Consider the following 14,858-nt stretch of genomic DNA (forward strand, 5'->3'; position numbering starts at 1 on the left):
AAGAAATGAACAAACACCATAGATAGAAAGGATACGGGTGGCTCTCAGGAGCCAAATTCCCATTTGCTTCACCGAAGTTTGATCGAAATAATAGTTGACACTCCATCAACGCTAAAAGAGTAACCAATACCGGAGACTCCACTTTCTCCGATTCCTTACACCTCACATACCCCTACCGGGCCCGAAATCCAATCAGTTCAGAAATAGTAATACTCGAGTATACCGGAATCAAGGGTCTCAATACCCAAAGATCCCAAAACAGACTACTGTGGTTCGTTATCTAATCGACCAGGCCCTTGTCGGCCCGACTTGAGTAACTAGCCACAGGTGTTGAGCTCAGAGGTCACAGAAAGGTCGTTGGATACCAGCCTCCAAACGACGTCAAAACAGATACAGATACAGATAACAGATTCAAATTTTGCATAGTAAATTGGCATATGAACAGACAAGAGAACGAGTGTGATAAAGTACACCCTCATCTCAAACAGAATAAATAGATAGTACATTCGGTCATATCACAGATTGCATATACAGACCCCAAGTTAATCAATAAATAAGGGGAGTGGTACACTCATCGGTTCAAGTACAGATATTTCAAAAGTTTTCACTTCAGATTGGCTTTAATCGCCAAGAAACCCTAAAATCATCAAAGTAAACCAATTGAAGGTTTCACATCCAAAATCGAGTAAACGGAATGCACAAATGAGGCTCGACTACATGTCGTACACCTTTCCATGGTAAGTACTAGTACAAAGAATAAAATATAAGTTTTGAGCAAAAAGGATAACAGTTGGGCCTAGGGTTACAAACAACTCCTAAAACCCATCATTTTTACCAAGATCAACTCAACTTGAAAGGATTGTGTAGCGCTAAAATTTTGGGCAGCATACCCTCTGTATTTACCTATTTTTCCAGCCACTTATGGCTTCATTATTTTCCTCAATCAATTCCAAAGTCTTACACAATATAAATTCATCACCACAGCTGTTCAATAGGCTCAAAGTCATTCAAGTACAAAATTTAACTAGGAAAAGGACCGGAAATGCAAGTTAAGCCCTAAAACCCAAAAACAGTTTTGACGGCGTTTAGCGTATTGGACACATCCGGCACTACGATTATCGGATAGAGGTACAATATACACCGTTTCGAAGCTAACAGAAAGGGTTACAATGTTGAAGAAGGCCACTCAGTCCAGTTTGTAGTGAAACTAAGTCAAAATTGCAATGTACCAAACCAGAACCGCATAAACAGGTTAACGAACCGCATTCTGGTTAAACACCCATAGTTCAGGTTACCAAAATCCAATTCAAGTGATTCCAAAGCCATCCGAAAACTAAGACATCAGGCTACATTTCTTAAGAAGGCATCAATAACCAAATCAGAAGTATTTCCAACCAAATTAACCAATTACAGAAGCAATTATCAAGTTCGGGTAGAAACAGGGCAGCATGGGTATTGCGGTCCTTTCACAGGTTACTTTGCTCCGATTGAGCTAAAATTTTGTAGGAAACTATAAAATATCATTCCCTACAACTTGCATGTTTTAACCCAAGGCTAATTCGGCCTCTAACTATGAGGAACAGTACCGGGCAGAATGGTTGAATTGAAACCCTAACTTCTGAAATTTTCGGCAAATGCGAAATTTTCCGCAACAACCACAATTTACGCATTCTAGCTCTATTCTAAATCATTTCCAACCATCATACAATGCCACACAATATTAATCATATTAAAACAGAAAAATCATGAATAAATGTAAAACTTCACCAATTCAACCAAAAATCACAAAATAACGCCGAATTTCATCTCTTTAACTCACATAAGTCACTAATTAAACATTATTGAGAAGAAATAAAGGTCCCTTAGCTACTCACCTTAACAACTCAAGAAGAGGAGCAACTTAGCACCTTAAGCTTCCAAACCACCTCCCTAATCATCTCACAACCACTCACTTAAGGATTTTTATGGAGTAAATCAAGATTCCAACGGTTAATTTGTGAGATTGAGCAAGAAATAGAAGGAAGAAATTGAAGAGTTTTCCTTTCTTTTGCCTTGGAGAGGGCCGGCCAAAGCTTGCAATTTTTGGATGATTTTTGGGTCAATTTTTGATTTATTTGGTAAAGTATGAATAGTGGTCAAAAGTAAGTCTTAATCATATGGTGACACTTGTCACCCTATTTAATGCATGCATATCCCTTTGTTTCCTCAACTCTAATCCATATGGTATCCTCTAATTATCTCATAACACCCAATAAATTAAACCCAGTATCCAAAACTTAACCTAACTGGCCGAATTTTACCGAACTTTTCGCACTAGCGGGTTCTACGTCCGATACACGTCCTTAATTTCTCAAAAACTAACCGATACTAGAAAAATCATCTAAAAACTATATTTACTCATAAAAATTATTTTTAAAATTTTCGAATAAAGCAAATGTGGAGAAAAAACGTGCAATTAAGAGAAAATGAAACCTTGCAATTAAGAAAATTACGGGTTCTCACAGCAGTCATCATAACGAGATTAACTCGAAGGCATGTAACTTTTCTTGTCACCATCCGTACTTCAATTTGTGGGCAAATTATTTTCAAGAGGAGGGGAATGATGAGAACATGAAGATCCCTTCAAGAGGCTCGAGTGAGGCGCTAAATGCACCATCAATGAACCTTGGACCGATGACTCGAGCAAGGACAAGAAAGATGCGTGAGAACCTTCAAACATTTCTACAAATTGTCCATACACATATAGGAAGGATTTAAGAGGCTAATCATACAATGGTGAGCCTACTCCAAGTCCTTGCAGAAGCCGCGGTTGACAAAAGAGAGCGCAGATTGCTTGATGGGCTTCATTGCCACGTTAAGAGTCTAATATAGGCTTCATAATAAGGTTGGATAGCCCATATTGGGCCTTGGCGGACCAGGCCTTGACCATTCGGGCCATACTAGCAAGTTACCATTCGTTTATTAGTTTCCTTAGTAAGTTAGTTTAGGATTAGTTGGAGTTAATATGATTTTCCATTGCTAGTTAGGATTAGGAGTACCAAACCCTATAAATACAAGGCTTGGCCAAGCTTGTTATTCATTCAATAATCAATAAACAATTTTCAGTTTTAAGAGTATTCTCTTAGTTTCGGTTAATTTTGAATATCTTAGATTTTGTTCTAAGTGTTCTTCTTGGCTTATCAAGCAAGAATCACACTTGCTTGTGGCGCTGTTCTACCAATAGCCGTAAGTTCCTTTAATCTTTTCTTGAGGGTTAAGATTCAATCTTAGTTCTCATCCAAGGGATTCTAAGGGGGTTTAGGGTTCCGCACAATCAAACCTTGGAGTCGCTTGTCTAGTCCTGTTTGTTGGTATGCGAGTTCGCCAAACGCGGTTGGGTTCGTATCAAGTTAAGTAGTGCACTACTGGACTGGTTACTCTACTTAAAAGTTGACGGAGTGTCAACTACTACTTGGTGAAACTATGACGGAGTTAACTCGCAAGAGTTACTGTATCCCTTTACCTGAAAATATTGAATAACTAATGATTTGTTATTTGAAGTGTTATTACTCACTTTTATGAACTCTTAGACTCGCTACTTTGACATTTCAAGTTTTATCTTATGGTCGACTTGCTACTTGATTCCTGCACGACATTTGGAACCTCATGGAGTTTTGGCTCACTTTATTAGTTTTGTTTTCCTTACAAGGGATACGAGCGCGGGCGTGACGCTAGTACAGGCTAGCGTCTTCTAATTTTTGAATTTTTGTGATTGTACTCACGCTAGTGCTTGATTAGGGTTGGAAGTTAGTTGGAACTTAAATCTTTCGTTGTATTTGAAAATGTATGAACTTTTGAGATCGACTTGAGCATCCATGTACATTCTAAGTATGGAACTGTTGTTTCATTTACTTTTGAAGTTATAATTTGTGTCCATGAAGTTGAGTGTGTGTGAGTCCTGGCGAGAGTTAAGCAGACGGTCCGCTAAACTCTGGGGTATGCCCTAGAGAGAGGTGGGGTCGTTACAGTTTGAACCAAAAATCATGAGTTTAAGTGAGAAGGTTAAGTCAAGTGTTGCTGAAAATTTTTCCCGCAGGAGATTCTGAACAATCTTGGGAAAGGTGGGATATGCCCTAAAGAGAGGTTGGGTCGTCACAGGTGGTATCAGAGTTTAGGTTTGAATTAGTCTGGGTAGATTGAGCGACTTGTACATAATATGGCTTTGTGTACGACTGTTTAAATATGAAACCCTAGAGAGTAGGCGACTAACTTAGTGTTACTTGTTTAAATTGCTTATTTTTTTTAATGCTACTTGTAGTGTAGACAATGGAAGGAAATGGCGAGAATGGGAATGTCAAACGACCTCTGAGAGTGCTTAGTTATCAGAAGCGTCCCGGAGGGCCGGTATTTTGGAGCGCCCCAGGGCGTAGGGTTCGACACTGTGACTGTTGGCGGACTTATTCCTACCCCGATAGGGTAGTCCTCACCATAGCAGACGAGAGGAGAAAATTGGGCAGTGCCAATCGTCGATATCAGACGGAGATTGAGCGGCTGCAGGCTGTGCTAAGAGTGCAAGGGGTTAGGATCCGAGAGATTAAGGCTTCTATTCTCGAGGAGCAAGAGCGAACCAATGCCTTTCGAGAGCAAGCCCAAGAGACTAATGGTCGCCTTGTTCAAATAATAAGGGAAGTAACGGATCGAACCGATAATATTTTGACCGAATGTGGGGCCCTTGTGAGGGGAAGTGGTACAGATGAACGTGGCTGAGGGAGTTCAAGGGAATGCAGCCCCTAATGATTCTGAGGAAGACCCTGAGGAGGAGCCGACTGCACTAGAGGAGGAGACGGAATTGGTTGGGTCAATGACTAACTAGGCTAGAAATCTGGGGTTTTGAAGGTTGTGCGAGATAGTTAGGACATAATAGGGACTAGTTGGGATGACACGTCATCTTTTATTTTTGATATTGACATGCTAAGATTGATATACATAACGCTTGCTTTTGCTCTATATTCTTTGGTTGTTATAAGTTCTTGACTTTATTTGGTTGGCATGTACAGTACTCTATGACTTGTTATGTGACTTGTTATGATATGTATATAAAGAGAGTATTTTATTTTAAATGTGTTCTATTGTTTTCACTTTATGATTTAGAAATAATTTTATTAAGCTTTATAGCTACTATATTTTGCTTATACGTACATAGTCTATTGTTCAAAAGAGGTATGGAAGGTAGGCGAACTCAAAGATGTGTCTAACAGTCCCTCGACAATATTGTCCCACAGTTTGACACCCCGTGGGGCCTTGGATTTTGTTCTTGGCGTTGCTGGACAACATAATAGGCACCCGCAGGCTACCTCACCAAAAGGCCTCGTCAAGGTGGGAGAGACCACTACAGACTTATCAAAGCAGCCCAAGCTCCCTCCCTAGCCGATGTGGGATCATTACAATATGGGACTAGTCAAGGACGTGGTTCTAGCCGTGGACGTGGGACTAGACAAGTACAAGAACCGAGAGAAGAGAGACATGCAATGGCTGAGCAGCAACCTGAACCTCGGGCCGAAGGAGGGAATCAGATAGCGACGGTAATCCAGCAAATGACTAATATTCTCGTTCGGTTGGTAGAGCAGCAGGGTCAAACCCCTGTTAATCGGCCTAGGGACCCCAAAATAGGGGAAGATAGGATCCTAGAATGGTTTCAAAAGTTTTGTCCCCCCAAATTTCTTAGGGGACCAGACCCAGAAGTAGCAGAGAGATGGCTAGAAACAATGATTAATATTTTCGTTATCTTGAATTATACAGAGGAAAGGCAGGTGAACTTTGCCATATTCCAATTTGAGGGTCTAGCTAGAGTCTAGTGGAATGTAATTAGGGCTAAGCAGGAACGAGAACGGATGGTATGGACCTGGTTGAATTTTGTGGGGGAATTTAATGAGAAATATTTCTCAGCCCTAATCCAGGAGAAAAGGGAGAATGACTTCACTAAGTTACGTTAGGGAACCTTGAGCGTATCCGAGTATGAGACTCAGCTCATTAGGTTATCCAAATTTGCTCCTGAGTTGATGGCTACGGAGCAAAGGAGGGTGAGACGGTTTGTGTAGGGATTAAATATAGACATAAAGGAGGCCTTGGCGGTGGAACAAATTAATACTTTCACCGAAGTACTTGAGAAAGTCCAGAGGATAGAAATTGCAAGGGCGCAAGTGAAGGCTTTTTATGCAAGAAAGAGGGGTGCGCCCAGTGGAAGCTAGGGGTAGGGACAAGGTAATCAGGGTATGCCACCCCCTAAAGTGGATCGAGAAACTGGCGGTGGAAAAATTTCGGGGACATCTAGGGGAGTTACTCCGAGAGGAGCCTCAGGTGAAGGGGGCAGGCAAGAGATGCCTCGCAGGGAGGCCAGACATCAGCCCCTCGATTGTCTTATGGTTATTGTGGGAAATCCAATCACACTGAGGATAATTGCTGGCGAAAGGCACAAAAGTGTTTATGGTGTGGAAGTACCGAGCACCAAATCGCCACCTGTCCATTTACCAGTGATACCCAACAAGCCGATAGGTTAAACTTTAAACCGACCACTGGAGGAAGGACCAGGCCAAGGGTGCCAGCCAGAGTGTATATCTTGGACCAACAGTCAGTGCCTGAGCCATCGGAAGTAGTGGAAGGTACGATCCCTGTTTTTCATCGTTTGGCCAAGATTTTAATAGATCCTGGTCAACACATTCTTTTGTCAACCTTACTGTTATGTGTGGAATTGATGTGAAGGCCGAGAGGCTACCATATGATTTAGAAGTGAGAACACTTACGGGGAACCAATCTTTATTTGCTAATAAGGTGTATAGGAATTGTGACATTGGGGTTGATGAGCGAAAATTGGTAGTCGACCTTATAAGTCTGGCCATTAAGGGATTGTTCATCTTTTACCTTCACCCCTTGAAGGTGTTCATCTTATACCTTCACCCCTTGAAGTAAATGAAGAAACCAAGGTTTCCTCTCTAAAAACTCTCCACTACAAGCTTCCTTGCTTCCTTGGTGCGAGTTTGTTCAGTTTAGTTTTGTGATTCTAACTTAAAAAAGGTAAGAAGCAAGATGAAGTTGGAAGTTTTTCTCCTCTCTTTTCTCTCCTAGTAGTTTGGCCACGACAAGAAGAAATGGAGGAAAATTTGCCAAAAGAAAGATAAGAAGGAAAGAAAGTTACTTTGGTTAAACTTGTCTTGGTTTGCCAACACTTGGCAACCAAGTTTTTTTTCTTTTCTTTCTTTTTCTTAGTCAACAATTTCGGCCAGCTTTAGGGTTAGATTAAGGGAGGATTAAATGAAATAAAAACAAGGAGATTAGGGTAAGAAAGTATTAGTCAAGCAGTGTACTCAACCGGTAACAAAAGGCGCACGTCGGTTCAAGCCTATTTTCCTTAATTCTCTTGTACTTTTGTTTTAACTTATGATTCACTAACTTATTATTAGCACTTCTAATCGTACATTTTCTCTTACTTAATACCCGCTATTATCCACTAAATTTAGTACACACACCTCACCAAGTGATCACACTACCAAAATGCACAAAAAACCCTAATATACACAATTCCTTTAGAAAAATCATAACTTGAGTTATAAATATAAAAAATTCATGCAACTTGACCTGTTAAAAATTAGACTTCAAATACTAATAATCTTTAGAAGACACCTCAAAGAGATTCAGTTCATAAGTTGGTCCAAATTGAGCTGTAAACTACTACAACACTCCTATTTTTACTTGTGCAGGGCAGAATTTTCAGTCAACTTTGCCGATTTTCTAGTATTTATAGAAATTGAATTAAACTATGAATTTTACATCGTAGGAATCCCTATGAGTTTAGTTTCAAACGCAATAAACAGAACTCAATTCCGACTTTCTTATACGAAGTTATCACCAATTTTCCAAAACTGCGCAGAGCCTCCTGCAAAAATTTTCAGATTTTCTAACAACTTGAGAATATGAAACTTTTCTTAATAAAATTCACTCCCTTGGCTCAAATTCAATATACATGTAAAGATTAAGGTTTAACAAAGTATCTTAAACAAAAATCTTGTCAAAATCACAATAAAATGACGAATATTTCCACATAGAAGCATATATCAAACTCACCATAAATTTCCCCATCAAGCTACTAAGGTTTTCATGAAATGTACCAAATCCTTCTTCTTTATCATATAAAGAGACATCTAGCATGATTCTTAACCAAAAAAACCCACCTAATTTATCGTACAGAATTCACTTTTCGGTTACACTAGTACCGTGCACTAGGAAACTTAGCATGCACTCAATTAAGCATGCTCCAAGTTGAATAATATAATAGAAGAAAAATCATTATTCAACCATTTAAACAACCAAGAATTTGAGGTAAGTAAGTTCAAATAAGAGCTATAAAGACACGTAAAATTTTGGGGCGTCACACACTCTCCCTCTTTGTGAGGACCCGAAAATTTTCTTATTTATCGAATATTATTAGTTTACTTAAATATTTATTTACTCATTTTCTCCGAATTATTTATTTCAACTATTTAAAATCTATTTATATGGAACGACACCTCTTTTATATTTTTAAAGCGTTCTGTTGAAAAAAAAAATTCACTTTTAAAAATTCGTTTAGTTCGGAACAACGAGTACACTTTTTTCGAGGCTATACTTGAATCGGGAGTGTATTAATATTGAAAAGTTAAGAATGATCAATGGTAGATTAAGAAAGGTTAATTGAGGAATTAATACTCGACTCATGTGAGGACTTCCAAAAATTTACCTATTTTAAACTCCTATTACTAACTCATTTAATTATTTATTTGGCCAATTGCCCCGAATATTATTTTCAAACTTCTTTAGACCTAATTACATGGATATATAGTTTAATTATATTTTTAAAGTGACTTGTTTTAAAATTTATTTTCTTGGAAGCTCGGTAAATGAGAATAGTGAATACGCAGTTGGAGACAATAGCCGATCTGAGAGTACAATAAATTTGAAAAATTGGAGACTTGTACAATGGTCTTAAAAATAGAAATTTTTATGCTTAAGTACTTAAGTGATAGTTAGTAGTACTATCGTTATAAGAATTTCTTGGAGGTTTCACTCTATCGCGCTTAAATCGGAAATACGCGTTTTCACACGCGCAATTTAAATAAGGGGCTTTAGACCCTTATTTTGGGACAATTAAGAGTGGATAATATTTATATGAATATAAGTGCATTAGAGGTTTAGTGCACTAGTGAAATCAATTCGAGAGGAATCGAGCACAAAAGGAGAGTTAACTTTAGGGCAAACATGGGCCACACATTAAAACTTCTCTTGGAAGCTACTTTTGGACAAACACTCTCTCTCTTTTCTCTCTCATTTAGCCGGCCATCAAGTTTGGAAAAATAGCCAAGAGTTCTTCAACTTTCTTCTCCAATTCTTCACCAAAACTTCCTCCAATTCACTTCAAATTTCACCCACACTTAGCTTAATACTTGGAGATTACATCTAGCTAAGAAAAAGAGCTGCTGTCCGCAGTTTTTCTTGAGCAAGGAGGGCCGAAAATTTCTGACTTGCGCATCTAGGAGAGTAAGTGACGATCAACTCTTCAATTCTTGTTTTATGGGAGTAGTAATACATATTTAAACTCATGCATGCATATGGGTAGCTTGGTTATATTGAAAAATTATTTTGTGGGCTCTATGAACTCCCACGTTGATTGGATGGACTAATTTGGTGATTGATGATGAAACTAATGTTGGTTTAGTGCTTAAACTAGTGGATTAATGTTGGGTTGTTGATAGAAACTCAAGGATAGTGCAATGACCAAAAGTGACCATTTTGCCCTTGCTTTGTTCGAGCACTTTGGTGCGAAATTTTGAGGTTCTAATGGCTTGTTTATATTGTTTACATGTTATATTGAGTGTGTAAAAAGTTTCATTGAAAAATAACTTGATTTGGTCACCCAAATGTTGGAATTTCGGAAGCTTAGAAATCTGGAATTGGTTCCAATTACTGCCAGGCAGTCATCTTGTTTTGGCTATAAATCATCGCTTCGATGTCAGAATCGAGTGCCGTTTGTGGCACTGGAAACTAGACATTTACAGCTTTCCGTTGGTATAAAATGCATGTCCTGATTCCACTTGAACAAGCCAAACCATTCATTTGAAATTTACAGTCCTGTTTCGTTGCTTCCTGGAAGGCAGCACATGAGCTGTATCTTGATGCTCATGAATGAGCTAGTTATGGACAGATTTTGAAAACTTTTTTCTGAGAAAATATAGCCTTACGAGTCTAATTTCCAATGCCACCAACCATGCTCAATTCCGAGTTGAATTGAGTGATTTATGATCAAAATTCGAATCTGGTCTTGTGAAGGAATACCATGCATTTGGACAGATTTGAAACTAACAATGATTTGGAACTTGTTATTCGAAGTTTCTTAGTGTAAATCACCTATCGAATGTACCTTGGACATATTTTAGACATTACCTACTGGAATGGACCATGTTTTGAGATGTTCCTTGACCAAATATTTGGAAACGGCAAAACGGAAGTTCAAAGGCAGCTTAGCCTTAGAATTTCTTGTGATATCAACGGTCTCGTTAATCGATTTTCGTACATATTTTTCTATGAAATTTGGTAAAGGAGTGGCCCTTATATGGTAGTATATTCATACCAAATTTGGTGCAGTTCCGAATCCATTTCGATACCTAACTAAATTCCCAAAATTTGGAACTTAAATCTGGAAAATTGGCTTAATGGTTTCGATTTTTCACCAACTTTGAGCTATCGAATCTCGGTGCTCAAAACTCCGATTCTTGATCCGCTTGTTCTGTTCTTAACCTTACTTGCAACTCTACTTAAGTTGCAAATTTCAGAGGCTGGTTGGCAATGTGTGAATTTTACCGAATTTCCAAAATTAGCAAAAAACTAACCCCGACACAATCCTAATTACCTTGAAACAGTGACTTTGAGCCCATTTTTGAATACTTTCCATTTAGAATCATGATAAAGTATCTTCTAAGAACTTTTAGTACTTTCAAAGAGGATTCCAACGGTATCAAAATTTTCAATTTTGGACTTGTAAAGAGTGAGATGCGATTTTTAAAAGATTCGTATCAAAACTGAAATTTTCAAAACTTAAGGGAAATGGAGTTTTTCAAATTCTCTTTTTTTTTCCTCGATATCGCTTGGACGTTTTATACTTGATTTCCAAGACGGAAACTCGATTGCTCTTGTGTTTTGAAACCCCGTCTTTGAATCTCGATTTACGAGTGATTGGGGTTCGTTTTCACGAGATTTTCTTGGAATGTGCACTAGTGCGATCTTTTCATTTATTAGGGTTTATGAGTGATAGATCCTTATTAATTGCTCAACCTCACACGAGGACCTTCAAAAGTATCCCACAGTGAACGCCTAAAAGCTCCTAGTGACATTTCTTTCTTGTACTTGTATCGGTGAGTGTCAAGTGCATGTTTACTTGAACTCCTGTGAACTCGTTACATGCTTACCTGTTATCAATGCTTTGGGATTTGATAATGGAGTCGAGTGTGTACTTTATCGCACTCGTTTTCATTCGAAAACAACAACTCATGCTTCGAATGCTTGATTACTTCAAATGCTTGACCATAACAAATGTTGGAATGTATCACATGCTTGAATTACATGAAATACTATGCTGTGACGGCATACGTCGTTGGAGTGAATCTCCTCGACACACACATGTACATGGGGGACGCCCAAATCTCATCTGCCGATGTTTAACTCGAGCCGGCATGAGTTTGGTCAGGAACCTTGGCGAGCCATGAGAATCACATGACAAGGTTGATCTATTGGAGAGATCTTGATTGGCATACTCGTTGAAGTATCGCCTTATAAATGACATTCGGGCCCGGTGGGGGTATGTACGGTGGATGGATGGAAGTCAGTGGTGATCTACGGATTGGAAATACCATCCCGATTGACGGAGTGTCATCGCGGGAAGGTATACGAATGACCTTGGCAAAGCAAGTGGAACTTAGCTCCTGAGAGTTATCATATCATTGAATTGTTTCTGTTTACATTTTACTGGAATTGTCAATTATTTGTATTTTATCAATTGACCTGTTATTTGGGATTGTTGCTTGGACTATGTGCGTGCATGTATGTTCTTGGCCTCACGAGCGTTTTGCTCACCCTGTAGATTTGTTTTCCTTAACAGAATTGGGCATGGAGTGAGACTTGAAGGAACCCTTTTGATGCACTTTTGGTTTAGGGTTTCTAATATATTTTGGGCTAGACTTCTTATTGATTGTACTTTTGGGAACCTAAAGTATGATTTGGATATTTGATGTACCTGGATGTTGTATATTTTGGGTATTGATGCAACTTTTGGGAATTTGATGTCAAGATTGGATAATTGTTATATATATTATTAAATTTGGAAGTTTCCGCACTTTCTTACTTATTTAGTGTTGTTGAATAGTATTGTACTAAGGTTGAACGGATATTGCCGTGAGTCCTGACGAGAGTTGGGCAGGCATCCCGCAAATACCCTCTGGTACGCCTTAGGGAGAAGTGGGGGCGTCACAATTGGTATCAGAGTTTAGGTTTCAGATCTTTGTAGTGTATTCTAAGCTTAAAAGTTTAGGATGCCGGACTGTAGAACTGGTTGAAAAGTTAAGTGACCGCTAGTGGGAATGAAAATTAGAACCTAGATTTGAATTAATGGACGATTGGGGTTCTCGATCTTGTAAGGGACATGTGGGATAGTATGAGATGATTACATCCAGTTTATTTAGTATATTTGGTCCCATTTAAGCTTTTAATTGGCCTAGGGGAGGGCTCGTTGGAGGTATAATCCAACTCGCCGAATTAGGACTTTATGTGATTTTCAAAGGATTTACTCGTGTCCAAATAATGGAGTGTTTATAGTGACCGATCATCGGAAGTGGCTATCCGAGGAAAATAGGGTGATTCGAGGGGATAATCGAGAACTGAGGGCAATTGCGGATGCCTAGACTACTAGAAATTCCTGAAGTGGAGATAGAGATACTTAAGGAGCGAGGAAGACAAAGGCTCCTTGTGAGAATCTTTAAAAAGCTAAGAATCGCCTTGTTGGGGTAGTGTCTGAAATTAAAGACAGGATGGATAAGTCGATGGTTGGGTGTGTTACCTTGGTTGAACAAGTGGAGAATAACAAGATATTCGATAAGGGACACGAGATCTAAAACTCCTAGTACTGAAAATAAAAATGATCCTACGGAGGTAATTAAGACTTTTGGCTCTACCAATCACTAAGCTAGTGATTTAAACTATTTTAATAATTTTTGCCAAAGATAGACGGGGTGGCGCTCGATTAAAGGCCATTGCATTTCGTATCGTGTTTCATTATGTTTCCTACCTTTTGAGGCAATTAAACGTTACTCATGGCATGCTTGACTTTACTGCTTCATGATTTCAAATCCATGATTGGGTTGTATCCATTTGCGATTATTTCGGTATCTTCCCTTTTATTCTTGTATTTGTTTGGCGTGATAAAGGTATTACTTTTCAAACTCCGTTTATGTGCACTCATTTTATGTCATGCCTTTAAACATGTTAAATTTATGGGTGGCCAAAAGAGTGAAAAGGAACGAGGGTGAGAGGTTAAGCAACCCCAAGCTCAAGAGGACGATTATAGAGCGACTGCTGGATTGAACCAAAACCCTAGAAATGAAGGAAAATAATCGCGTAGTTATTGCTATTAACCAGACGATTAATGCCCTAGCACGATTAGTGGAGCACTAAAGTTCTAAACCAACCAACCAACCTAAGAACCAAGAAAGGTGTGAGGAATTGAGCAATTCTTGAAGTTCGTCCATCTAAGCTCATGGAAAACCTATCCTCGAAATAGTAAGTTGATTTGAGATGATACAATAAGGTACTAGTGAGAACAAGAGGTTATGATTTCTTCTCGAATGACCTTGTAGATAAGTATTGAAGAGCGAACTAGGACATGGAATCTTTATATTAACGAATAAGGTCCCCTTATCTTGTTGAGTTTGTAATTACTGATAGTAATCTTATGGAGACTTAAGAGCTCGCCTATGTTAAGCAGAGAATGGTTAAGGTTTGTATTTCGAGATAACCCATAAGCAAAAGAATGAAAGAGTATTATGGCTCGGAATTCCATTATGAATAGCTACTTATTTGATCCTTTGATTTACCTGACAGGCTAGCATTTGACTTGAACCAACCGGTAAGATGACAAATTTGGAAGAAATGCGTAAGGAAGTGGACCTCCTTCAAAAGGAGGTAGAGTTTCAAAAGAATTTGGCTGACTACTGGAAAAGGCGGTGGAAACAAGAATATGCTGAGAAAATTGAGTTGCTATATAAGAACATAGAACTGGAAATGAAATACAAAGAAACTTCTCATGCTGATCAGGCCATGACTTCTCGTGCGACTTGTGGATACTGTGGTAAGCCCAACCACACAGAGAATGAATGTTGGAAGAAATCGAAAAAGTGCTTGTATTGTGGTAGCACTGAACATCAGATTTCAAGTTGCCCCAGTGCCCCTAACAAAAGGAAGAAATACTCAGCAGCCAATTAGGTTCGCTCAAAGCAATCGAATGCTAGATGAGAGTAATTAATACTAATGGCTGTAAAGAGGACCCAAGTAGTGGAGGTTTCACAAGTCGAGATGGTTTGACTTCACTCGAGGGATAGAGGTTGTAACCTTACCATAGACTAGACTGGCACTTTTGGAGATTTAATCTTTTGTATAAGGGAAAGTCTTTTGTTATTTTGTATCTTGGTAACTCGGCACGTTTTGCTATAATCTTGTTGTTTCCCTTCCACTTTTGAAATGGTTTGATAAACCTATCCCAACTTGATGTACCTATTATGATCCTTATGACATATGAAACTTTATTC

General features: G+C 38.8%; 1 protein-coding gene across 1 annotated transcript; it reads left to right on the top strand.

Moving 5' to 3' along the window:
• Positions 1-14,184: 14,184 nt before the first annotated feature.
• Positions 14,185-14,535, top strand: LOC113777351. The gene has a single exon (XM_027322384.1). It carries the CDS (start codon positions 14,185-14,187, stop codon positions 14,533-14,535), a length of 351 nt encoding a protein of 116 aa, XP_027178185.1.
• The last annotated feature ends 323 nt before the right edge of the window (positions 14,536-14,858 follow it).

Source organism: Coffea eugenioides, chromosome 7, assembly GCF_003713205.1.
Source record: "Coffea eugenioides isolate CCC68of chromosome 7, Ceug_1.0, whole genome shotgun sequence".
Taxonomy (NCBI): Eukaryota; Viridiplantae; Streptophyta; class Magnoliopsida; order Gentianales; family Rubiaceae; genus Coffea; species Coffea eugenioides.